The sequence below is a fragment of the Durio zibethinus genome, chromosome 2 (assembly GCF_047325235.1).
Source record: "Durio zibethinus cultivar Kanyao isolate XHJ-2024 chromosome 2, ASM4732523v1, whole genome shotgun sequence".
NCBI lineage: Eukaryota > Viridiplantae > Streptophyta > Magnoliopsida > Malvales > Malvaceae > Durio > Durio zibethinus.
In genome coordinates, this window is record NC_143163.1 from 3,308,981 (window position 1) to 3,336,103 (window position 27,123).

The 27,123-nt window shown below is 32.2% G+C and overlaps 3 protein-coding genes and 1 non-coding gene across 7 annotated transcripts; 2 read left to right on the top strand and 2 right to left on the bottom strand.

The window, feature by feature from the left end:
- Positions 1-5,963: 5,963 nt before the first annotated feature.
- LOC111308848 (uncharacterized) lies at positions 5,964-7,154 on the bottom strand. The gene has a single exon (XM_022907502.2). It carries the CDS (start codon positions 6,813-6,815, stop codon positions 6,117-6,119), a length of 699 nt encoding a protein of 232 aa, XP_022763237.2. The 5' UTR covers positions 6,816-7,154; the 3' UTR covers positions 5,964-6,116.
- A 2,506-nt stretch (positions 7,155-9,660) lies between these two features.
- TRNAY-GUA (transfer RNA tyrosine (anticodon GUA)) lies at positions 9,661-9,753 on the bottom strand. Its single transcript has 2 exons — positions 9,717-9,753; positions 9,661-9,696 (listed from the first exon to the last, which is right to left on the bottom strand). It is a non-coding gene; the product is annotated as a tRNA-Tyr (tRNA).
- A 4,399-nt stretch (positions 9,754-14,152) lies between these two features.
- On the top strand, positions 14,153-15,765 carry LOC111308256 (small ribosomal subunit protein eS25y-like). The gene is made up of 4 exons (XM_022906569.2): positions 14,153-14,284; positions 14,456-14,530; positions 14,640-14,774; positions 15,467-15,765. The coding sequence occupies exons 1-4, from the start codon at positions 14,282-14,284 to the stop codon at positions 15,578-15,580; spliced, it is 327 nt and encodes a 108-aa protein (XP_022762304.1). The 5' UTR covers positions 14,153-14,281; the 3' UTR covers positions 15,581-15,765.
- A 4,764-nt stretch (positions 15,766-20,529) lies between these two features.
- On the top strand, positions 20,530-26,200 carry LOC111308851 (glucose-1-phosphate adenylyltransferase large subunit 1-like). Of its 4 annotated transcripts, none has more exons than XM_022907506.2 (15): positions 20,530-20,948; positions 21,593-21,835; positions 22,034-22,156; positions 22,351-22,521; positions 22,868-22,960; positions 23,094-23,177; positions 23,268-23,323; positions 23,599-23,692; positions 24,126-24,311; positions 24,588-24,668; positions 25,048-25,134; positions 25,209-25,313; positions 25,404-25,510; positions 25,599-25,659; positions 25,757-26,200. In XM_022907506.2, exons 2-15 carry the CDS (start codon positions 21,605-21,607, stop codon positions 25,856-25,858), a joined length of 1,581 nt encoding a protein of 526 aa, XP_022763241.2. In that variant the 5' UTR covers positions 20,530-20,948; positions 21,593-21,604; the 3' UTR covers positions 25,859-26,200. The 4 variants fall into 4 exon arrangements, with proteins under 4 accessions (XP_022763241.2, XP_089602275.1, XP_022763240.2 ...); XM_089746149.1 differs by lacking the exon at positions 20,530-20,948 and adding an exon at positions 20,979-21,005; XM_022907505.2 differs by lacking the exon at positions 20,530-20,948 and adding an exon at positions 21,023-21,142.
- The last annotated feature ends 923 nt before the right edge of the window (positions 26,201-27,123 follow it).

Genomic DNA, 27,123 nt, shown 5'->3' on the forward strand with positions numbered 1-27,123 from the left:
AATATTATTAAATTCACTAATAATATATTAAATTTATACATTATTAATACATTAAAAATAAATCTATTAATCAGAATAATATTATTTTATTATTATACCAACAACAGCGTTGCCATAATAATATTTTATCTTGGTTGATTAAATATTAAATTTTTAATTAAAATTTTTTGTAATGAGAATTCAACTTTAAATATTAAAAAAGAAAGTATTATTTTACTATTAAAGGTAAGAGTTAATGCTATTAATTTCTACAATAAATACTTTTTTGTTTCTTGAAATTAATAAATTTTGAGTTTAAAATCGCTAATTTTTAATTGGCGGTGTGTTGTGTTCATAGATACAATCAAATTTTTTTTTAAGATTTTGTTTAAGGTTCGGTTTTATCTTCTCGAATTTAATAAATTTAAAAATTTTTTTAAAATATATTAAATGTTAAATGTTTAATATTTTAAATATATTTTTAAATTTAAATAAGATTAAAAATAAAATATTTTTAATAATAATTTAATGTCGCCGAATTAGTCCTGAGTTGAAACATTCATATCTAAAACTTGTTAAAATCGAGCTAGACGAACTGATGAACAGATGCGTTCTTTTACCCAAAAAAATTGAGTTTTTGACTTATAAAATAAATAAATAAATGCTTCGTTCGTTAAGAAAAAAATTCTAATTTCTAAAATTGACAAAAAAATATTAATTATTAATATTACCGTTTTGCCCTATCCTTTTTAAAACTTGGGCCGAAAGAGCCATGCTTTGGGCTAAATAGCCCAATTTATATCAAGAAAAAGTTAGCATATCTACGCGTGAATCAGACTCAAATCACCATCTTAAAAACAACCGTTTTGATCACTTTATATGCAGATGCTTCGACAGATGATCCTATCTCATCTTTTTCTTTTCCCCTCCACATTCATTCCCAACGATAAGCAGTCTGTTTCCCTATGTCTCTTTTTCCTAAAAAAAGCGTTTGATAATTGGCAATAAAGGAGAAGAGAGAAAAAGTAGAGTGATAGGGTGAAAAGGAAAAGAGTATGTTATCTCAGGCCAAACAAATGCCAGAGCCACCGTCATTTGCCAATTTTTTTAGGTTTGATTTTTTTTTTTTTACTTTTTGATCAAAAATTTTTTTTATATCTAGAATGTTTGAGATCGTTTACGGTAATACCAGATTTGATTTTTTTTATTTTAAAAAATTATCAGATCTGGTTTTTTTTTTTTTAAATTTCGATTTTCCCTTTCCCTTTGTTTGGTTTTGATTCTTTCACCTATCTTTGTCCCTGTTGGTAGTTGTTGGTTTTGAAAGAAACTTTTTTCTTTCCCTTGCCACACTTGAAGATAGTGGGGAGGTAGAGCATTGTGGCCATAGGTGTGCTTCTTTGGATGTGGAAAGTAGGCGGGATTTTTAATCTAAAATATTTTCAACTATGGTTCTCTGACAACTAATATTTTTATGCTATTTTTAAAAAAAATTTGTCGATGTGTATGCGTCGTTCTTCCTTCCGTTCTCTCTTTCAGTTTGTATTTCAATTAAATACAAATATGTTGATATGCCTTAGAAATTAATTTAAACATCTCATACATGGCTTGTTTTATTTTATTTTTATATTTAATTTTTAGTTTATTTTTAATGAAATAATTTATAATTTTTATGTGCAAATGTATTTATGTATGTTATCTGATTAATATTGATTATAAAACTTTACCAACTTTTCTAATTGGTAACTAGTTGTTACCAATAATATGTATGATCTCAAATACCATAATGAATAACTATGGCACACCAGGGAATGTGCTTAAACTAATTAGTTTTGCATGGGATTATTAATTTTTAAATTTTAATTATTTAAATACTAAATTAAATTCAATTATCTTATATATAAATGAAAATAAAATTTTAATTCATTATCTAAATTAAGAATAATGTATTGATTTTTTAAATATTATTATATATAATGAGAATTATGTTAGTTGATTTGTAAGTTCTTTCTTTTCAAAATTCAAAACGAATTTGAAGTTCATATTAATTACTTAATGCATAATTTTCATCAATTATCTCTAATTAAATTAATTGGTGTCTTTTAAGTTTGAAAAATGCGTTAGAAAATTATTGGCATTTATTGGAGTAAATTGAATAATAAATATAATAAATTATTACATTATTAGAGATTTGTTATTTACCCATCAATAAGCCATGATAGTTTGAAAAATGGATCTAATAATAAGAAAATCGTGTTAATAGGCACAAAATTTTTAAAAATAAATTTGATTTTTAAAAATTAAAATAAAAATCAAGTTTTCAAATAATGTTAGTGTTGATCAAATCGAATGTTATCGACAAATCTAAATTAAATAAGGATTTACACCATTCAAGAGGTTAAGAGTTAATAATTTATTTATTTTAATGATTTGTACTGTAAATATAATATTACAATAATTTTTTTTATAAATAGCCAATGTTTTTATCTTTTATGAATAAGTTACAATTCAAGTTGTAATTAAAATTTAAATTTTCATTATTTTTTTACCTTAAATTGCTTAAAATTAAATTCCATTTTTAACTTTTAATATTTAACATTGACACTACATAAGATAGGAGTTTGCTTTGATATATTACTATTTAATAATTAATATTAAAGAAATTTAAATTTAAATTATCATCGAAAAACTAAAATTTAATTTTATATATTGCTTTTTTAATATTACAATACTACATTAAATGAAAGATTTCTTTTATATTTCATGACAAAGGGATTTGTGTTACTTCTAATTAATTAATTCATATAAAAATATATTTTTTTAAAAATGATTATTTGTCAACTGTTGAACAAAAACTTGTAAAATTTGAAAACTATATAGTCATTAAATTAATAACTATATACTCTTTATAAAAAAAATATATTAATTTCATTATCTTATTTAGATAAATTTTATCATACATTAAATTAGTACTGCAAACTCTCGATTTGATTTTTATATTATATAATATTTTATATTTATAATATAACCTAAAATATAATCGTAAAATATATATACATATCAATGAGAAAAAATGGTATGTACAAGTATGAAATAAATATGCTTGCTAATTAAATCTTTTAATTTTATTATTTAATGGTTAATTGACAAATATAAATATCAATAGATTGACTACAATCAAATTATTATATTTTTTTAACAGATAAAAACAAAATTTTAAAATTAATTTTAACATATATTTTTTAGATTATAAATTCTCTTAATATTTTTGTTTGCTTGATGAATTCATAAAAATTAAAATAACTTATTTTAAAATGAATGATTGTCCAATCATGAATTAATGTTATATTGTTATGTGCTTTATCATACATTTTATATTAAAATTCAAATCTCTTCTTTTAATTCTAGGTTACCAAATCTAATATATAGGTTGTTGAAAAAAATAAAGACAAAATATGCTTTTCAATTTTAAATGAAATTTTTTATTGACAATTTTTTTTTATTTTGATTTTAGATTGAAATAAATACAATTACAGGATATCAAATTTGTTAAAAGAAATATAATATTATCATATTAGATTTAATTAATTAAAATGATTTTATATTAAAATAATATTTGTATAGCTATGCCAAAACGATGAGATATTAATAAAAGCCTATTCAATGTTATTGCTTCCTTAAAACTTGCTATAAAAAGAGTTTGTTTCTCTCTCTCTCCCTCTCTCGTTTTTTTTTTTTTTTTTTCTTTTTGTTGCCACTTTGTGATATTCATTTGAAGTATTAAAGAGGCTTTCGATGGTTATGACGATAGTTCCCTTCATTCCATGGTGTTCCCTTCATTCCATGGTCCGTGGCTCTGTGTAATGTGATACCTCAGTGACTTTTAAGTGTCGGAATACGCTCCGAAGCAACTACTTCGACACCCCTTGTTTTTTTACTGCGAGTTCTACTTGTCTTTGCTTCAACCTTACCTCATCTTCACGACCTTACCTCATCCTTTCTCAGTTAGAATATTCAAAAACACCATCATCAATTATATAAGACAAATCTAAAATTTAAATCCTATTACCTATATATATTTTTTAATTTTTTGGACTGCGAATTTTTGTATATAAAATTTTTTTTACTATTTTAATGTGTTTCTACTTCTTCCAATAGATTAGATTAAGCCATTAATCACTATCTACCTCCCCTTAACATAAGACTAATTTGATTGCATAGTAAAGTCTCTGGGGAGATCGTTTTACCAACCCAAATTACTTTGATCTAAATTATCAGCAGTTCTCTTTTCTGATGGTGATACGTAGCAGAGCTGTTGCGGTGCAAATAAAACTTGATGTTAGCGGCTATTGCGTTGCGGTAGCGGTCACTATGGAAACCCGGAAAAGCGTTTCATTGCCGCCCATATATCATGCATCGGCCTTTAACAAATCAAATGAGACATCCTATGCCTCTTGTTTGGTGGCCTCCTGGACCAATTCTTTTTACAATATTTGGTTTCAATTTGGCCCATTTAATTCCCAGCCCAAAGGGATACATCACAAAAAAGATTCAATGAGTCTGGTGGGTTTTGGTCTATTTTCAAAAGCCTGGGAGGTTTATGAATCTTTGAAAACCAATGAACTTGTAGTAGTTTCTAAAGTTCTTTACTTCCCTTTAAAAGAAAATAAAAAACCCTTACTCCACTTTTTTTTTTGCCCAATTTTATTGTATGAATGATCTGTTGTTCAGGCTGTTAACATGAGAGTTTCAGTGACCAATATTTTGTCATGTGGTGTTAGAATCTCAAGTCTTTTTGTTTTTGAACTTTTACTCTCAAAATGAAGAAAAAGATACAAGGGAAGGGAAGGGGGCCAATAGATTATTGTTTTTTAGCTCTTTCTATGTCATAATGAGACAACTTTTTTTTTTTCTTTTCCTTTTCCTGTGGGGAACTGTTAGGAGACGGTAGGAAGTCAAGTCATTTACAGCAGTTTGCCGCTTCTTTCCTTCCACGTGCGATCTTTCAAACTCACCAACGAAGCACAATATGGTTTCTTCTCAACTGCCAAATGGGTCATTTTGTTCATTCATTTTCCGAATTTGTTTCTGACTTGTACAGTTTACGATTATTTATGTACCTACAGTGAAGCATGGTTTCATTCTTCAAGCGTGCAAATGAACAGTAGAAAAGGCAGCTGGCATTTGTCTGAATTCTGGATTTTGGAAATTGGAAGTAAATTATTAGAGCAAGAACTTTACTTCGAGTAGCCCCCACGGATACAGCCAACAGAAAACTGAACTAGTCATGTCTGCCAACTGTTTAACATTGATTCAAATTCTGGTGAGTGCTTTGATGGACACGAATCTAATCCAAGTGGGGAGACAAGATATTATGATTATTATCCAAAAAAAACAAAAAAAAGAATGACACAATTATGGATTTTTGAACTTGGATTTTATGCCCAAACCCAACAGTTGAGTGAGTCAATCCCAGCTGGCTATACCAACTGCTGTTCTTATCCCATTAAGATTTAAGCCAAAAAAAAAAAAAGCAGTCTTTTTTTGACTTGTGAGTTGAAGACTAAGGTAAAGGTAAAGTTGCTTTTTCAGGTTATGGAGGGCTAACCAGTCATCAGTAAAAAAAAAAAAACTACATTGATTTGCTAGTTCAGCTTTAAGCTTTCCTCTGTGACTTTAAATTCGAATTCCTGAATTGGCAATTCGGCATCTAAAGGATATAATTTTCATAGCACAAAATTTGGAATACATTCTGAAACCATGATCATGTATTGGCATATACTAGGGTGAGTGGTAATACGGTCGGAAATTCGTCTTATCTGCATAAATCTAATTTCCAGAACAATTTCTGAATCTAAAACAGTCGAATAAGGTTCAAATTCGTGGTTTCTGACGGCTAGACTATTTTTGTTGCATAGCCAAGCATCAGAGTTTCGAGCATTTCGATAAGGAGAAAAAATTTTAGCTAATTTTTAAATCCAGACTTGAAACAAGGACGATAAATTGGGATTTCTCGTCGAATTTTATGATTAAAATAACCATGTACATAGCAGTATGAGCAAAGGAGAGGAAAGGCAAAATCAAAAGCCTAAAAACAACCATAAAAACAGGAGAAGGGAGCACCAGGATTTGTTTTGTCACTCTAAATCTGTCCAAATCACCGAGTACTCTTCTTCCCTTAGAAGTATTTTTTGCCTGGCAATGAAAGCCTCGACCGTTTTGCGAAACTGCTCATTGCTCATTCCATCTTCAGGATATGAACTCTTCACCATTTTCTCATCAGAATCATTGTCTTTTCTGTAGTTCTCGGACTCCGATCGCCTGAGTTGGTGGCAAGCTTTATTGCAGTTCACCCGCTTGAGATTCTCTGATTGACTCCTTCTATAATTCTTTGTTCCCTTTGGAGTACGCACATTGAGACTAACTATTTTCTTTTCACCTCCAGTCTTCTCGCTTTGTTTTTCTCTATATTCGGTTTCACATCGATGAATTGCATGACTTTTCTCACTCTTCTTAACAAATTCTTCGTAAAGATCAGTTCCTGAACGTTTTGAAGCAGAATCTTGAGCTGAAAACTGCCCAGCCTTCGCAAAGAGAGTAATGACTATAGCATTCCCAACGATGAACACAAAGCAAGGGCTCACAAGAACAACTGACAAACCCCGAAAATACTCACCAGAATTTTTAACAGCTACTGGGAGTTGAGTAGTAAACCTGGAGATCAACACTAGAACAACACAAACCTCAACAAACCTGAGCAAGTTTGCTATCTTGCACAACTGACGATTTTTCAAGATTGCTTTTCTCTTCTCAAGTTTTATGTCAAATGTATCCATTTACAAAAAGGAAGCAAAGAAATCCTGGGAAAGTCGAAGGCAAAAATTGGTTTTTCTTTTCGTTCTTTTATCGATTCTCACTCGAAAGAAGATTGGATCATTATGGGAGCTTGAGCAGCAACTATTTCTGTAAGTAGAGAAGAGAAGCAGCCTACTATGATCGTAGTAGATGCTGAGAAGAATTCAGTGATTAAGTTCATGGAAAAAGAGAGTAAAAGGTAAGGCGAGAATTGACGAAACAGAGGAAACAGTGTGAGTGATTTGTCTACTCTGTTTGTTCTGTATGGAGTAAGTTCTATTCTCCTCTTTGTTCTTTGGATTGGGAATATTTTTGTTCTTCAATGCTTCAATAAGGTTGCTATTTATAGAACTTAGGAATATTTGTTTTATTTTTCTTATATTCCATCTTTTTCTTTTTCTTTTTCCTTTCTTTTTTTGGGAATTTTTTTAGAAAGGAAAGCACATTATATTCCTTTCATTTACTATCCTTTGTTGGAAAATCTGCTGTTATAGTGTTAAGGGTTACCACTCCCAAAGTACTTGAATTTGTACTACTCCTTGCTGCCGTTCTTGAATGTCATTTTTTCCATACAAGAAATATGATATAGATGTACTGCAATTTAGAGCTGTTCGTAGTTTAATCTGATCCGGTCGGTTCAAATATTTAAATTTTTATTCAAAATTAATTTAATTAGGATGATTAAATTCAAAAGATTCAAGTTTTTAAAAATTTTAATATTTTGAAATTTAATTAAAATTTTATTTTTATTAATTAATTACTAATTTAAGCTGAATTCGAAATAAAAAATTTTGTCCAGAGATTGGCTTGGATCATTTCAAACTTGTAAGCTGATAGATAATTCAATCCATAAATAGGTCTGTTACAATTGTTTATGCTCAAGTCCCTTCGACTTCAAGTACCACAGAGTGCAAAAAAGAATGGAAGATGTGTCATAACATGAAAGACCCAAACCCAAAATGCTGAGATTGACTTGTCTAGTAGACTGTTAAGTTAAAGTTATCCACGTGGCAACTGTTGACAGGACATGTCACTATCAATAAGATTCCAATACCAATTCCTTACTCACTAAGCCATTGCCACGTAACCTCTACTTTATGTTACTCTCTTGTCCTTTAACTGGCGTTCAGTTATTCACTCCTCTGTGCCTCAGACCCACCAATAATAGAGTGAGAGTTTTTTATGCTACTTTTAATTTGCCACGTGTCATTTGGTATTTTAGTTTTAGCATAACTTAATCACCAAACGGGGTTTGTCCTTTCCAATTTTTTTTTCTTGCGGTTTTCGTTTCAAAGGATGATTGATGTAGACATTAAACGGTATTCTTTTTCATGGAAGAAAGGTAAGTAAAAAAACTATAGATAATTAATCATTGTGCATTTGACACGAAATGATTTAAAAAAAAAAAGTTGCAAGGAAATTCAATGGCATAATTTAAAAGTAAAAAATTATTGTAAATATTGAAGATTAGATTATATATTGATTAGATATTATTTTTAAAAATAATTATAATAATGAATTAAATTAATTTTTAATTTTTAAAATATTTAATCTCAAAACTTTTGAAATGTGTAGACATTTGATATTTACATTAGCATTAAGCATGACCTTTGAGCAATCGCAATAGACGTTACTCGACAGGAATTATTCGTAGATTGTCCAATTAAGATTTTTTTTTTTGTCAAAATAAAAGTGCTAAACCATTAAAAGGATAAGAACAAAAAAATCGAGTAGTTCTCACTATTAACAAAGGAATATAAAACCCACTTGGAGGGCGAATTTAAAAATGATTGGGCTTTAGGGGAAAGATGGACTTAGATCTCTGGGCTCCATTTACTCCTTTATTTTACGTTATCCAATTCAAACAAGTGGCAAAAAGCATTCCTTTTGAGCATAAATTCATGCTATTTGGTTCCTTCGTGGGAACTCGGTCCTTTCAAGTCATTTTTTTTGTTTAACGGGGACAGAACCCTATATTAGTGGTGGAGGAGAGTAGGTTCGGATCGAACCCTAATTTAATATTTTTAAAAAAAATTTTTAATTATTAAATAAAAAAGTTGAAGATAATTTTTTTTTTAGTCATTGGTTTATAAAACAAAGATAATTTGTGAATCTTGTATTAAAGATTTAATTAAGTATAAACATTTCTTCTAAGAAATTAATGTGACTTTTTCTTTAAGGATGATTTTTAATATTATCTTATATATTATTTTCTTGAATTTATTTAAATAAATTTATTTATGTTAAACGTAACGAATTTATAAAAAATTAATATGTGCCCATAATTAACATGACTTTCTTATTCATAAAGGCTTTATACAGAATAAGCATAGATAAGATAAACAAAAAAAAAAAAAAAAAAACAAAAGAAAAACTCAAATTCTGATTTGATCCATTTGATTAATAGAAGGATTAATGTTTAATGTTTCTTTTTCAGTTGATGGAACATCAAATGCTTTCTTGTTCATCTGCTTATTTTTAAAACTTTATTCCTCTCGGTTTGGAGTGGAAGTTGAATCAATAACACGGGATCAAGAATCACCGTAAAATTAAAACCCTAAAAAAAATCACCCTAAAATTCTTTTAATAATTGATGATCTGATTTTAGAATGATGCCTTTGGTTTGCTAAAATGCCCACAATCATAAATCAAACACGTTGGATTCGTTGATTATTGAGTTGGATCCCACTAATTTTTTATGTGCTCCTTTTAATTGGATTCTCTTCATTTACAAACAACAAAAAGCTAAACAAATAAAATAAAAATAAATCCTTCATTTTCCTGTTTCCTTTCCATAAAACGTAAAAAATATAAACGGAAAAAATTTCCGACCTGCCGGATTCGAACCAGCGACCTAAGGATTAGCTGTCAGGCAATGCCCACTACAGTCCTCCGCTCTACCAACTGAGCTAAGGTCGGCTTCGGATCGTTTCATGTATACAAATTTTCAACCATGCACATTCACATCCATTCCAGCCACGAAAGGGCAAATGTGTCATTCTTCTGTTAATTTGGCCGTTGCCACGCTTAAGGTGCATTCAAATAACGGGTCCTAATTAATTTAGTGACTTTTCAAGGGATTAAGATTTTATATCAAAAATTGTTTAGTAAATCGCACTTATAAATATATAAAGAAAGTTGACTGATTATTATATTTTGACAATGACTTATAATTTTGTAACTCGTTGGTAAGTAAAATAATATTCCACCAATTAAAATTAATTTTGCTTGAATGAATTTCATTTTCTTTTAACTTCTTAAATATTGCTTAGTATTTTCTAGAATGGGTTTATAAATTAATAATTTTTAATTAGTGGCTAAAAATTATTCTTTCTTACTTTCATATATAAAATGTCTTTCTCGTTAAATGCTAATTAATTGAAGATTAATCAAATTATTATGACATCACATATTGTAAATTAACAACGCAAGTGTAGGAAAAACTAATAAAAAAAGATTAAAAATGCCCTCATCTGAAAATAAAATTTTCAATTTATATTGAAAAGGGAAAATAAACTCTAAGAATCTGCCTTTAAAATTAAAAAAAAAAAAATCCCTTTCTCTCTTATGCATCTGAAGTGACCATTGATTGTTTAATTTGGTAAATATGCACATGTTATTAAAAAAAAAAAATCACGATTACGATGCTCAAGAAGTTCACCTAATATACTTGAGCTTATCACAGGAAGTTTCAGTGGTATTAATCCTTTAGCCCCGGCTTGACAGCAACACTGAAGTACAAGCTGCAATAGAATATATACTCTAAACTTTGGCATTTTGATTGAACAATAATGATTCAATAATTTATTTGTGATTCATTATTTTTTCTTCACAAGCAGTCAACCTCTTATAGAAGGCATTGCTGCAGACGTATATTTATGTCAACCTCTGCCAATTATCGTGGTTTGTGTAAATGTTATGCTTTGCTTACGCATATTGTTAAAATTTAATATAATAGCTAGAGAATATGTTCTATCAACTTAAATTTTTAAAACAATCAATTAGTTAATTTAATATGATATCAATAACTCAATTTAATATATATAATTAAGCTTTCTTTCTTTTTCAATCTTGTTAATCTAAAATTTGCAATTTATATTGTTTTAAAATGATGATTTTGAATTCGAAATTTAATTCAATTATTTTATGTAATAACTCTTAAAAATTAATATTTAACAGATTTAAAAATCAAATCTTAATATTTATAATTTTTTTTATCTACAAATGACGATATCTTTTGTTTAAAAAAATTTAGACTTGCATTTAGGAAATTACTTTGGTAGAAGAATTGGAATCCGACGAGAAATATTCGGACTATATTATAAAGTTATTAACAGCTGATATGGCTACACAAATTTTTAACCAGAATTGAAATGTTAAGATAGTCAATGATTAATATCAAATTCAAACCCTCTAAAGAATATTGCCGTTGACCCTGGAAGCCCCTCTTGCATATGGCTGGTGGAACCGTACACGCCGCAAGCACCAAGTGACCAGGCTGGTCTATAATTAAGAGATGATCGATGTAAATTTGTAAATTAATCATCACCTTTTAATTATATTGAGACTTAAATTGATTTTCTTTTTGAAACAAAAATATTTCTTTTAATTTCTTATATTGGCAAGTTGGCCAACCCTACATTTTAAAAAATTGATGAAGTGATCAACGAGGTGTTGGCTCAATGGTAGGCAATTTGATCTTAAGCGGATTTTACTTACCAAAAGGTAGGGGTTTGAAACTTGAAAGAAGCCCTCGTTGGAAGGGGAAGTAACTTAGGTGATCACTGTTTTTTGATCACTGATGCTTTATTCCTTGAAATGGTGACACCATTTTCGTCACCATTTTCTTACCAAAAAAAAAAATTAATGGAATGTATGTGAAAGGAATTCATGTTGCGAGAAAACGAAAAAGAATTAATAGACTTCGTACATTTTAATCACATAATTAATAATGCTAAAATTTTCTTATCCCAGAATTGGAAAAAGTCTTCACCAAGAAAAAAATGTTTGAATGGCTGGAGATTTAAATCAAGTTGATATTAAAAAAAAAAACAAAACAAAATTATATAAATTTTGGTGTGAATCAAGACTATTGAAATAATGCAAAATAATTAACTTAAGGCTAGAAATTAATTAACCAGAGCATTTGAAGTTTTCAATACTGCACCATGACATCTTCATTTATTCAATTTATTGTGCAACTAACCTTATTATTTCCAGGATTTGACTATTCTAGAGATAAAGCAAGCTTCTGTTACAAATAGTCTCAACATCCTCAGATTGTGCGAACTAGTAAAAGCTGAAAACATCCCTTGGAGGACAAGTAGAAGAAAACATGGCTCGTATGTCGGTCTATTTCTATGTAATATTGTCCATCATCATCCTCGTTGCAAATACGGGTGAGGACAGCCTTATACTCTATTTCTTACTGGTAAGCATACATGTTGTTTTCACCGGAAAACAGATCGATGATCGAGAGTTAGCGCTCATACGTCTTGCATATATAATGGATGCATTAGTAATTAGCCAAGCAAAGTTGCATATTTAATCCTTTAATCATTTGCAGAATTGAGGAAGTCAAAAGCAAAAGCAAATTCATGTGGAAAAACAAGCGGAACATGGTCAGGGTTGTGCCGGTGCACATCCCTGGCCTCCAGCAACAGACAATGCCAGAAATGTGAGAAAGCCATCAGTGGAGATTGTTACGCTAACTGGTGGGAATGGGTTGTTTCTGCTTCTTTTGCTCGTGAAAAATATAAAGTTCAAAATGTCAGTAATTACTTATATATGTATTTGTCACATGTACATATAATTGTTGTATTGATTCTGGTTTTTAGCTTAAACTAAATTATCCTTTTCCATGTGATGATGAGTATTCGTTTCAAAAAAGATATATGTATGGATGAATATGATCAAATGGTCACAGGTTGCAAGAACCCTGCTCCTCGTCGTGGAAAATGAATCAGATGCTGGAGAAATTGCATTGGCTGTTCAAGGATGGAATGACATTGCGCGATAGGAGCTGTTCAGGAGGAGAAGGGCGTGTACCTTGGGGCAATATCAAATATGATGAAAATGAAATCAAGATGTGGTTCGATGTGCCAGGACTCGCCAAGGGGGATATTAAGGTCTCCGTGGAGGACCATATGCTGGTAATCAAGGGACAGTACAAAAAGCAAACTGGAGATGATTGTTGGTCGAGTAGGTGCTGTGGTTCCTATGATACTTGTCTCCAACTCCCCGAGAACTGCGACAAAGATAACATCAAGGCGGAGCTCAAGGATGGAGTTCTCTTCATCTCCATTCCTCTGAAGAAATTAGAGAGCAAGACTATTAATATAGATATCCAATGAATGATTTGTGTAATTAATCTAAAGTTCAGTGTTGAACTCATAACTCTGATAGGAGTCTTGGAGGAGATCAACCGGGCGATTAGTTTAAGCTTCTCCAGGACATAACTGAATACACCGATCATAGCTTGACATGCATGGTTTTGGGGGCATTAGTTTGGATAGGATTCTATTGTAGACTTTTTCTGATATCCAATATAAATGTTAATGTTTCCATCTTATACATCACCCTTGCAAATGTGTAAACAAGGGGAATATTGCCATCCCTTTCAAGGAATTCCTAATTAAATTCAACTAGATAATTGCCGGTGTTTCATGACGAAAGTATAATGAAGATGTAATTTTTATATGTAATTACTTCTAATTTAAAGTTCAAAGTAACGAAAAGAAAAGAAATATTAATTTATATCATTTAAAATATTTGCATATTTACAGAGAATAGGTTGATGGCAAGAGCAAAACAACCATTTAGACTTCAATAGCATCCTTGGTATCATATAGAAGATATTTTATTAAAAAAATACTATAAAAAAAATACACCTACAAAGATTTATTGAACCATAAAAGCAAAATTCTAGCTGCCATAGGCTGCAAGAATGCTTGCAAAAGTATTGTCTTTGACTTTTGTCACATTTGGCTGCACTTTTAGTAGTTAATAATATATGTTTGATTACTAAACTTTTATATTATGTGACATTAATTTTCATATAGTAACTGTAAAAAAAAATCATATAGTAAAAGTGATTAAACAGGAGTCCTAAAGTTAGTGCAGTTGGTATTTTTGAAGTATATGACAGAGTTTTGTGGATTTTTTGGGTCTGCATCAGTTAGGCCTGTTTTTGTCTTCAGTTTCTTTGGGCCAGGTATTATTTGTTTGTGACTGGTGAGCCCGTGTGGCCAAACAGCGGGCCAAGGTCGACACTGGGTTAAGAAAAACTGAAACCAAAAACGACGACGTTCGAATATCTGGGGCAGCGGCAACCAAACCCTAGGATTAGATAAAGCTCTCACCTCCCCTTTTATCCCCATCGTTGCACCCAAATCCAAAAACAGCGCCTCCTCTTTTTGTCCATTCTGATTCACTTTGAGCAGATCCCATGGTATGTTTATTTGATCTCCCTCTCTTCATTCTTCAATACATCAGATTTATCATTCATTCTTTTTTCTTTTTCTTTTTTTTATACTAACATAATCTGAAACCGACTTTGTTTTAGATTGGAAGCTAACTTTATTTGTTTTTTTTTTTTTTCGTTTTTGGTTTGCTTTTGCAGGCCCCAAAGAAAGAAAAAGCACCTCCTCCTTCATCCAAGCCAGCAAAGTCTGGAGGTGGCAAGCAGAAGAAGAAGGTCATTTTCTTTACTATATGTTTCTTTTTCTATATATATAATGGAGTTGATTTTGTTGTTTTTTAGGACTAGATAAGAATTGGGTTTCTTTTTTTTTTTGTATTAACAGAAGTGGAGTAAGGGAAAGCAAAAGGAGAAGGTCAACAACATGATATTGTTTGACCAAGCTACCTATGACAAGCTTCTCTCTGAAGCTCCTAAATACAAGCTCATCACTCCCTCTATTCTCTCCGATCGTTTGAGGGTACTTTTCTTTTCTTTTCTTTTTTAAATTTTTATATGTTAATCGTTTGTTTTGGATTGTTTATTTTTCCCTTTTGTGCGTAGATTATTTTGTTGCATGATGTTTGCCTTGCTTTTGCATTTGTGATACTATCAGATTTTTGTTTGATTTATGTTGTTGTCTTCTGTCTGAAGGTTGAGATCTAAGTTGCTTATTTTGTTTTATGTCTTGTTGCCGTTCCCTGCTCATTTTCTTAGGAAATAAAATTTTAACTGAAATATCTGGTAGTATTTTATAGTGTTGAATCCGTGGTATTTAGTTACTGACTGCTACATGGATGTATGGATTTGGGTACCCTAATTCGAAGCTGGATGATGGGATTTGTTTTCGAGGATTATCCTGGTGTTTGGTATTCTTTAGTGAATGGCTTGTAATAGCTAACAGAGATATATTGGTATCATAAAGGCAACTAAAATCATTGAATGGCAATCTAACGTATCTTTTTCATGAACTCTTGTTGTCTGAATAATGTTTGTAGATGCTGCGAAAAATAATATGTTCATACACTTGTGTTATAGGGTTAGGATGTTGGTCCTAAGTCATGTTGGCATTCTTTAATAAATGTCAGCTTTCTAGATGCATGCGTGAACTCTATTGAATGGGAGCTGCATTTGGCTACTATGTCTGATATGGTTTTTGCGTGCACCACACAGATTAACGGATCACTTGCAAGGAAGGCTATAAGGGAGTTGATGGCAAGAGGGTTGATTAGGTTGGTGTCTGCCCATTCGAGCCAGCAGATTTACACTAGGGCAACAAACACCTAGATCTTTTGTTATATTTTTTTTTGCTTAATTAGTTCTAAGTAGTATTGCCTTCGTTGAGTTTGACTTCTATAAATTTTTTATACTTTTATTCAAGACTTCTCTTCAGCTGCTTTTTTCTGGACTGTGTGGGCCACAGTCTCTTGTTATTGTTCTGGTTTAATGGATGCTTTTCAACTTCGTTGTAATGCTTTTGGCTACTCAGCTTTTCGTAGTATGTTTCCTAGGTGTGATTGATATGGTCGTTTAGTAGTGTTTTTAATCTTAAATGTCATGTTGCATACTCATTTTTGCTTTTTTATTTTGTTTTATGGGCACTTGAGGAAATTGAAGCCAAGTGAATGGCAATTTTTCCTTTCCGTCTTAAGATGCCAACTCTTTCTCTGTGTAGTGAGAATTTGTGGGATTTTGAGAAAATGTGACTGGAAAGTCAGAAGCATTATTTGGAGGAAATGGATTGAAAGGTTTTGGATGGATAAGAAGATTCAGAACCTATAAGGCTTCCTGGGGAAGTTTCAATATCTTGTCTTCCATCATTCATATTCCAGGGTCTTTAGTGTATGTGTTGGCTGCTTAACTCTTAGTGATTGAAAATTGCTAGATGGTACTAGGCTGCTCCTTGTAGAGATCCAGTACCTGGCAGTGTTATCAGTTGATTCACCTACAGAGCATTCCTTTATGGGCCTAGTAGTTTTACCCTGAAATGGAAAAGCCAGTTTCTGATAGTTTTAGACTATGGGGAGTCATGACCAATAGGTATCCAAGTCATTTCTGCTAGCAGATAGTAGTGCATCATAGAGCAGGATGTTGGTTGATACATTTAGTTTGGTGAGCGAGAACGATAGAAAACAAGTTGAAGCCTAGAGATGTTTTATTCATACCTAACGAAGAAATTGATTTTTATCTCGATTTTTTTATCTTAGTTTTATCTTAACGAGGATAGAAATGAGTTTTACATTATAGATATGGGTATGATTTTAAAATTTTATTAGGTATGGATAGATAATATAGCATTTATCTCTTATCTTTATATTATATATGTTTATATATATTTAGTAAATAAATTTTTTATTAAATAATATAAATTATTATTTTAGATTAATTTTAATATATATTTTTAAAAAATTATTAAAATATGTAAGATAAAAATAAAAAAATAAGCTAAAATATATTTTTATTTTTATTTTTTAAAAAATTATGATACAAGAATTATTTATATTTATTAAATACTAACAAAGATAAAAACTGAGATAAATTTAAAATATTCATTGAATTAGATATAGTTTAAAAATTCGGATGAAAATGAAAAATGCTTTTATTTTTCTTGCATCTTATTCATTATCCTCCCTAGTGAAGAAGCTAGTAAGAAGTGGAGTTTTCGAAAGGGCAAAAAACCAAATCCTTTCTTTGGCAAAAAAAAAAAAGAAATGGTAAAAACCAAAATCCACTGTCAATGATGACTTTACATGACTGATGGTAAATGATACCCGTTTTTCTCACTCTCGTGATGTAATGTGTGGAGGGTTCAGGGGAAATATTGATCAACTAATACGACACTACAGAATGCTGGTTCGGCAAATTATTGGTTGTTGATTTTAGGACTACTTTACAGAAAATGGGCCTTTTTTGTCAGATGAAAATGGGCTCACCTTTTTTGAGAAATATTTTAATATTAATAATATCTAGTTCACCACCAGATTTCCACTTGTATCTGGGCTGGCTTAAGGGTGCACCAGTAGCCTCCTCGAGAATGGGGGCCCGATTTAGGCTAATAGCTCAGAGCGGACATCACAACTTTGGACCAAACTAGATACATAAAGCCTAATTTTTTTCTTTTAATTTTCAAATTCTTTCTTTCCTTTTTCTGTTCCTGGCTTGTAATAATGCAAGTTAGATCAAGGCCTTTCAAATTAAGCTTATGACGGAGATAGCAAGATTGAATAGGTTATAGGATTATCCTAAAAGAGTCAAGAATCCAACGCAAATTTTTCTCCTGTTGGCTTTAGCAACTTGCCATTGGCATCTGTGTTTCATAGAATGAGAAGGAGACAAGCTCTTCTTTTGATATGTCTCAAGCACCCTTGGCTCCCAGCATCACACATATTCCCACGTGAAATTTTGTCGCATAATACTCTGTCGTTTTCATTTTAGTTCTTTCACATTTCTGTGCTTCGGGCTTTTCTCCTCATCACTTCCTTGAGGGGTCCATTGTTAATGTGCCTGATCTTTTATGGGCCGATGCCCATTTCCCATCATCTTTCCACGTCATCTGCTGGGACCCCCACCCACTTCCACCTCCATTTGAGACAATTAGAAAACGATCAAATAGAGTTTATTATTTATTCGTCATGTATAATTAAATTCAAATATTATTGATTGATTTAATTGATTAAAATTTAATTATTTTTATAAAAGGTTTTTGAATTTAAATTTTATCAAAGATTATTTTTTAAAATTATTTTAAATACATAATTTATAATTATTTATTTTTAATTATCAGATATGATATATTTTAATATGTCTTAACTTAAAAACTAAATCACTTATTTACTTTTTAATTTTTTATCAAAAAAATTAATTCAAATATTAATTTTAATAAAACTTATTAAGTATAAATTATTTGTAAAATTTTTTAATTATAATTATAATAATTTTTATATTATTTCCAATTTCATTAAAATTATTCTAAGCATCCGGGTCCTTAATCAACAGCTTTAGTTTTTTAATTGAAAGTATCCAACTAGGACCCATTAATCAACAGCCACGTGTACGGTCAGAGAACCGTTCCCCACCTTGAAATATCAAATGGAATGACCTGTCCAACATCAAGTGTCAGCTTCGCCGTCATAGTGATTCGGATTTTCCTAGATCAGATCACAAATCATAATCGGCCCAGCTAAATCATCTTTTTATTTTTGGGGCGTTGTATTGTACGGTACATATCATCTCTTGATACACCAACTCATTTATCAGAGAACTGAACTGTGAATCACATTTTTTTGTTCACTAAATCAGTTCTTCAACTTAGAGAGTGAGACAAAATTAAAGGCCTGTACTTGCTATGGAAGATAGAAAGCTAGAGAAGTGAAAGTTTGTCCATCGCATAGTGTTGTAGGGTAGGTTACTAGGTTTACGATATCATCAATGAGAGCTTGAGCAATCAACCATTGAATAAAAAATTTACCATTCTTGTGCGTTTGAAAGCAAAGAAATGAAGCGGCGGAACCGAAGGGTTCGGTGAAAAACTGAAATAAGAGACAAAGATGAATGAATTTTGCAGATGGGGACCAAATCAGAAGAAGTGTATGGGGGAGGCCCCCACAGCAGCAAACTAAGATATGGGCGGATGGGGCACATGGGGCAAGTCACGACATGGGCGTGTTTCTGCTCCTTGAAATAAGAACCGTCCATGCAGTTAAGTGATGTATCGGTCCAAAATCTAGACGTTGGTACTTGGTAGTAGAATTCATGATTGAAAAATATACTTGTTTGGACGTGACCTATTAGGCCCCACACAATTTCATTTTATAATATTATTACTAGTAATTTTATGCGCATGATCTCACCAGATTTTCAGTATTTCAGTGCGAACTGCCAGTGCAAAGATTGTCCTGTTTACAATTATGAGTGTGTACAAATTTAGCAACGTTTTGTTTTCCTATGGTCATATATAATGTATGGAAAAAATAAATAAATAATGAACTGCAGATCGAATATATGTTCTTTGAAGATAAATTCTTTGCAGCAATAATGGAATTCTTTTTATTTCTTGGTTGGTTTTTTAAAATTTGGCTTTTTCATTGTTGTTTAGTATATAAAGCATATTTGTTTTAATTGCTGTACGTAACTATTCAAGTTCCAAAGGTGACTGCAGCAAAATCAGTTGAGAACCAAAAAAGAAAAATGGTTTTAGGTAATCAACTATAGCTAAAATGGTGCGCAAGAAATTAACAAGAATGTTCATAACCGTTACAGATTGATCAAAGTGCAATCAATGATGGAAAACCTCCAAAATCCTGGAATTGCAGAAGGTGAATTCTGACAATAATATGAACAAGTAATGCTAGAAATTGCATTGGCTGTCTTTTTGGATAAAAGCATGGCATTGCTATCATTGAAAAAGAAAGGGAATGGTACGGGGTTGTGACGAGAAAAAAAAATGTACAAATAAACTTTTCCTGTCTGGGGTTGGATGTTTCTCCCTATATGTAATATTGGTGCATTAGGTAATGAAGTTCGAGTGGAATAATGGAGTGGGAGGTCTCACCAGAAAAAGGAGTTTGAGTGGATGTGAGCATGTGGCTAACATGGTTGTTTCACGTAAGCATCTTGGGTTCTCAAACCAGCAATCATGTAGGCTGAGCATAGTTTGTTCTCTTTGAAATCTGCTCTTGTATTAGCTTGAAAATTATGGGAACCACTTCATTCTAAAATGGGAATTCACCCTAAGGTGGACCTCAAATTTGCATTGCATTTTCAGCAAAACAAGCAAGGAGTGGGTTGAATTTTTCTTCCACATTAGCATAAAATGTCACCTGGTTTTTAAAAGGATCTCCCATCCAATTGTCAGAATTGAATTCTTGCATCAATTATGATTTGATCCCTTCAAAAGAAACAATGACAGTAAAAAGAGTAAATTACTATATCTATTGATACTATTTTTTGAAGCCAAAAACCTGAAATATTCACATCTTTCTTCTATGGCCAATAATAGTAGTTAACTTCCGTAGAGGCTTTAACAAGTATTCTAAATATAATCTCAATTTCTTTTTTTTTTTTTTAAATTTACCCATAAAAGAGTTTTTGAATGACTTTCTACGTATGAATTTAGACAAAAAAACGTACTCTTTGTGAATGTTAAGAGGACCCACTGGCCATCATATTCATGGCGTCAATTAAATCTGATTACAAATGCAGACAAATTTGTTCCAACATAAAGACGTATACAACTTGTGTATGTATAACGATGATCAAGGAAGATTATAATCACACTTTTGAAGATTATTAGGTTCATTATCAGTTAATTATAGCATCAACTCCAAGTGGGTGGAAAACATGTTAATGTCAACTGTCAAATGTGCCTTCAGGATGGAAACTGAGCCGTGAAAACATTTTTCATGACCAGCAAATAATGAAGAAATCAACAGCAAGGGTCTAGAGAGTGGGGAAAGGAAAAAAAAATCTAAAATTTTGATAATGCGACGTATCTATTATTTTATTTAATTTTGTTTTATTAATTCTAAATTTAGGGGGATGAAAGTTGAAATAGACAGGTGTTTGGCGGATAAAAACTTCCCTTCTATGTAAGCAGAGACTACAAACTTGGATTGAGAACTGAGTGGCATTGAGTGACAATTTGAAGAGAAATAAGGTTACATTTATTTATGATACATTTGTTTGTAGTATTTTATGCAGCTACAAATACCAGGTTGGAGGATTTCTCGTGAAAGCTCACAAGCCAATAAAGCTATAACCAGCTAACCATCACCCTCAACATTCATCACACTTTCCATCTGAATCTTGACCTGTTCTTCCCTCCTCAACCACTAAAAAGCTCATTTGATTGTATTTCTGAATCCAATTCTGCTACTTTCATTTGGTGTTCTGTTTTTTTTTTTTTTTTTCCTTTGATCTTTCTATATATAATTTTTTTTGTTAAAAAAATGGCTATTTGGCTTCTGGGTCATTGAGAATTTTGCTTCTTTGAGATTTTTGTGATCTGGGTTCTTTAAGTAATATTAAATACATTGACCTGATCCGGTCATTTAGCCTCTTTTCTGTAACTTACTTTTGGGGTCCCTTTGATTTCAGGCTTGCATATTATATTCTGTACTGTACCTTTGAGTATCTGACACAACTGTCATTCTCTTTCTTTTTTTTTTTTTTTTAATTTCTCTCGTATCTTTGTGTGATCTACACTTGGCTTTGTTACTTAGATTAGAGGATATTACCCCGGGGTTCAGTACTCTTTTAATCTGATTCATCATCTGTTTCGTTTGGGGTCATTCCTACCAGCCAGGAACTTCAATGGATTCTTGTGTGGCCTTAAAAGCCAATTCTCATTTGGTGAATGCAAGAAAAGGTGGATTTGGCAATGGAGATAATGCATTTTGGGGGGAGAGAATAAGAGGGAGTCTTAATAACAGTGTTTGGATCAATCAGCTAGCAAACAGCTTGAGAACAGATAATAAGAAAGAAAAGAAGATCAAAACTGGTCCTCTTGCTGTTCTCACATCAAATACTCCCAGAGAAGCCGTGGTATGCTAATTCCGTTCTATAATCTTTTTTTTTCCCTTTCTTTTTTGCCCCTCTATGAATTTGTTTTTGCATCTATTATTCAATTTATTTTTGCATGACCATTATCATTTTCGTAATTTCCTCTTAAAAACATAGCCTTTACAATGGTTCCTTCCTAGGTAAAGTCTCATTTTTTTTTTACTTTGATTTGGGTTTTAGACCTTACAACCACTTCGAGTTGAGAGACGACTAGTTGACCCCAAAAATGTGGCTTCAGTCATACTGGGAGGAGGTGCAGGGACTCATCTCTTTCCACTTACCAGAAGGGCGGCTATTCCTGCTGTAAGGACATATAAATTCTCTTATGCTAAGCTCAGTTTCATGACAGAATTGTCTGTTTATTTTAATTATATTTGACAGTATATGCTTGATGCAGAATTTGATACTTAAATTAGATTCTGTTATTACATTGAATCTAGGCCATGTTGGTACCAGTTTGAGTGTAGTGGATGATTTAATGTGAATATGATGTGCAGATTCCAGTTGGAGGATGCTATAAGCTGATAGACATTCCAATGAGCAACTGTATCAACAGTGGGATAAACAAGATCTTTGTTTTGACCCAGTTTAACTCAGCTTCCCTCAATCGGCACCTTGCACGCACGTATTATGGCAATGGTATCAATTTTGGAGATGGGTTTGTGGAGGTATGAAATCATTAAGGTTAATAAAAGATCAATTTGCAACTTTCTACTGATTTCAAGGTAGAGTAAGATGGCTAGGGGCTGATTTTGTATCAAGAGAAGAGAAGAAGAATTTTCTAATTAAATTACCTGTTGAATATTGATGATCAATCTAGAAATACAGAATTAACTGTGATTGTTTCCTGAAGATAGAAAGAAAGCCTCACCTTCTTTGTCAGCTTAATTAGTGCAAACCTCAAAGTTGAACTTTTTAAAGGAATTCTGGTATCCAATCATATATGATCTGTGGTAATTCTATTGAGGATGCGTTCATCATTAGATCACTTGACAGAACTCACTTGGTCAACAGGTTCTAGCAGCCACTCAAACATCAGGAGAGGCAGGGAAGAAGTGGTTCCAAGGAACCGCAGATGCTGTGAGGCAATTCATATGGGTATTTGAGGTGAGAATTGAAAGTTTTGTTTCCCTTTCTCATGTCATCCAAACAGGCACTCATAAAAATGGCTGGGAATTCATGTATTTCACATTCTGTTCAACCAGCAATAAAATGTGATAAATCAAATTTATTCTTGTAGGATGAAAAGAATAGGAACATTGAAAATATAGTGATCTTGTGTGGAGATCATCTCTATCGAATGGATTATATGGAATTTCTACAGGTATTGATTACTTTTACTCAATTGGACTCTTCTTTTTTTTTTTTTTGGCATTGCTAAAATCCTAACTAACTTATTTGCAATGCATGACAGAGTCATGTTGACAGTAATGCTGATATTACAATTTCATGTGTTACGGTGGACAACAGGTCTTTTGATCTTATCTCATCTCAATAATGTAGTTTTTAAATTGTATATATACTCTCTAATTTTTCCCCGTTAGTACAACTTCCATGGTTTACAGTCATTGGACGAAACTATCTCTTGGGTATACTTTTGCAGAAATTTTCTTTTGGGAAGAGTGATGAATTAAAAAAAGAGCAGAAACAATGATTTATTTTTGGGTCTACCTTCCTCTATCATAACTTTGTATTGACAAATCCTAAAATTAATTTAAAAAGCTGACCATCGAACTACTTTCCAGCCGTGCATCTGATTATGGACTGGTGAAGATAGATGGGAGGGGCCGTATTGTCCAGTTTGCTGAAAAACCAAAGGGTGCTGATTTGAGAGCAATGGTAAGCAATAAGAAGATGTGCTTAGTCCTGTTTTCCTGTTTTCCTATGTATTTCTGAAATTCAGCATTTTAAGGGATCAAAAATATTTAACAGAGTCCTATGTAAAATATATCATATGTTGCGACTTTGAAGGAAAGTTTTGGTAGTTGCATATATATTACTAAATATTTGACTCTCACAGGATCACTTTGTGTACCTTTACTGTAAGGCTATTTGATATCTCATAAGGAAAGAAAGTAGTGACATCTACTTTCTGCTGATTACCTAAACTGCATCCAAGAGTTTATTTCAACTCTCAGCTACTTAACTTTTAAGTTTTGTTAAAACAAGTTATTACAGCAAGACACTGTTTCTGTTTACTTGCTTTCTACATCTATAACTAATTAACATTATCTCAAATAATACCTCTTTTTATTTATATGGTTCTCTGCAGCAAACTGATACAACTCTACTAGGGTTGTCTCCCCAAGAAGCCATGAGATCCCCTTACATTGCGTCAATGGGAGTATATGTATTTAAGACAGACGTTTTGTTAAAGCTTCTGAGATGGAGATTTCCTACTTCCAATGACTTTGGCTCTGAAATCATTCCTGCTGCAGTGATGGAGCATAATGTCCTGGTAAGAGCTATAAAATGGAACTTTCATTGCTGGAAGATGTTTCTCCATCTTTTCTAAGAAAACGGGTGAGGTTATTTATCATGAGGCTTCAAACCCCGCACCAACCCCTATAAGCAAAGAAGCAGGCCCTTCCACATTGCATTTTAGTATCTCCATAAATTTAAGAATCATGGCATTCATATTCTTCATAATTTCTATATGACTAAAGCATTTGATTACTAAATGTACTATTGATTAAAAGGTGCCATAAATTCTGATTGTCTCTTGTATCTACAGGCATATATTTTTAGAGACTACTGGGAAGATATTGGAACAATAAAGTCATTTTATGAAGCCAATTTAGCACTCACTGAAGAGGTTGGTTTTAATGTTATAGAATGTCGTGTTTTGAATTCCTATCCATTGGTCTCTAAATCATGAGTTTGTTAAAATATGTCCAGTTTTTAATTAAAAAATATGTGCATTATTTGCACACCATTCTCCACAAAAGGAGATAGACAAACAGTGGGTTCATGCTACTTTGTTTACTGAGAATGGCATGCCTATGCACAGCTTCTTGTGGCGATGTTTATATAGCCCATTGTAATGCAAATAAACTACTTAGTATTTTGCGCTTTAAGGAACTTGTAATAACTTATTCTCTGATGTTCTTTTTGCTTGTGAAACTTTTATATGATTTTATTGCTCATCCTTGCAATAAGTTTAACCCCTAAATTACTTTGTTTCCTCTATGTAGTTTCCCAAGTTCGAGTTTTATGACCCAAAGACACCTTTCTATACATCTCCTCGATACTTACCACCAACCAAAATTGACAAATGCAGGGTATGATTGTCTACTTTGGATTAAAACTATGGCACTTAAATTCTTCCTTCTCATGTTTCAGTCTGTTTATGCAGATTAAAGATGCATTAATCTCCCATGGATGCTTCTTGCGAGAATGTAGTGTCCAACACTCTGTCGTAGGTGAACGCTCGCGATTGGACTATGGTGTTGAGCTTCAGGTGAATTTCCATGGTTTCCCAGTTTAAGCAAACTAGTTTCTTTAAACTTTGTAGTTGGCTGGACATTTGTTAACTCCTTTATATCAACAGGACACAGTAATGTTGGGAGCAGACTGTTACCAAACTGAATCTGAAATTGCATCTCTACTTGCAGAGGGTAAGGTCCCGATCGGAATTGGACGCAATACCAAAATCAGGTAATTTAACATGGAGAACAAAATTCAGAGAGTTGAATGAAATATCAGAATCGTGTCTTCTGAAAATGTACGTTATTTGTTTTTTTAGGAGCTGCATTATCGACAAGAATGCTAAGATAGGGAAAGATGTGGTCATTGTGAACAAAGCTGTAAGCATACTATCCATACTCATCCTTTTATTTTTATTCCACTTCAAATATTTCTGCATTTATTAAAGCATCAACAAACTGCTGTTTCTTTTTATAGGGTGTTCAAGAAGCGGCTAGGCCAGAGGAAGGATTTTATATCCGGTCAGGAATCACCATCATACTAGAGAAGGCAACGATTGAAGATGGTACAGCTATATAAATGGATCTTAAATACTTCCGTGGATAGCTCAGAGATTGTAGTTGAAGGTGCACCATAGAAAGCAATCATGAACGTCTAGTGGAAGAGGGTCTGAAGATGGGATTTGCAGCATTTTGGCACAGAAAGAAAAACAAGCTGCATTTCTATCGGTTACTTTTTTATGTAAATTATAAGTTCTTTCTGCAATGTAAAATAGCTGTTAGATATCATAGAAGTAAGTTCCCAGAATAAATCAGACGGCTTAGTAGGCCGTTGTTTCTTTCTTTGTAAAATCTTTTGAGAGACTGAATGGCCGATGCTTGTCAATATCATTATACAATAATAAATAGGTCATTCTCTTGACTCTGTGACTGTGAGGGCACCGTTTCTCAGTTTTGGTCCTTAATCTATATACAAGGCCATTTTACTTTTTAGGCCCTTTTGTGAATTGAAAACATCTACCTCGAGAAGGGGCAAAGGAAGAACATTAAAATAGGACACAATTCACCTTTCAACGGCCATTATTTTGCCAATCTTACCAGCGAATCTCAAGAATCAAAGCGATTGCTCCACGTGGTAGATCACCTTTGACACTAATGTTTTGTCTCCGCACGTGGCCTGTTTTAGATATTTGTCCAAATGCATGAAAGTGAGAGAAAGATAGAAGGAGAAAAGAACGAGTTGGGCACAACTGAAACGATAAAGGACGTGCAAAGGACATAGTAAGCCCAAATCCCAATCACGATGCACGAAACGAGAAGAGCAGATTTGCGACGACTGAAAGGTGTAATGAAGCGGACAGAAGAGACCGCCACGGCTGATCACGTTTAAATGAAAACAAACCTGAAAAAGGATTCAGTTAGTGCCCTTCAACTTTTTCTTGATCGTATCCCCATTAAGAGGTCAATCCCTGTCATAAAAAAACGCACCTGGTAATTATTTTTGTGACACATGTTGATATTTATTGACAATTTGGTTCGAATCCAACTCCGTTTCTTTGAATACCCAATTGTGAGTATGGTATTTATCATTCTTTCTCATCTGTATTAGCAAGTGGTGGAGTTGAAAACTGAGGATAATAATGTGAAGGATGCAACAGAGTTGTTGAACACAAAGAATGCACCCCCCCCCCCCCCCCCCGGATACCACATTAGGCAGGTTTTCAGATCGGTACATTGGTTTGACAGATTTTGCTACCATGGTTCTCAGATCCCTGGAGGAAATCTGATTTCACCCTTTTTTTTTTTTTTAATGTATTTGATATATAAGATTATGATAAAATAAGA

Excerpts from the sequence above, each read along its gene's own strand:
- LOC111308256 (XM_022906569.2), top strand. Across the intron at positions 14,531-14,639 it reads GTGGCAAGCAGAAGAAGAAG|AAGTGGAGTAAGGGAAAGCA; the intron begins GTCATTTTCTTT and ends TTGTATTAACAG. Across the intron at positions 14,775-15,466 it reads TTCTCTCCGATCGTTTGAGG|ATTAACGGATCACTTGCAAG; the intron begins GTACTTTTCTTT and ends TGCACCACACAG.
- LOC111308848 (XM_022907502.2), bottom strand. The coding sequence starts at position 6,815 with ATGGATACATTTGACATAAAACTTGAGAAGAGAAAAGCAATCTTGAAA.
- LOC111308851 (XM_022907506.2), top strand. The coding sequence starts at position 21,605 with ATGGATTCTTGTGTGGCCTTAAAAGCCAATTCTCATTTGGTGAATGCA. Across the intron at positions 22,157-22,350 it reads GAAGGGCGGCTATTCCTGCT|ATTCCAGTTGGAGGATGCTA; the intron begins GTAAGGACATAT and ends TATGATGTGCAG. Across the intron at positions 22,961-23,093 it reads AATTCATATGGGTATTTGAG|GATGAAAAGAATAGGAACAT; the intron begins GTGAGAATTGAA and ends TTATTCTTGTAG.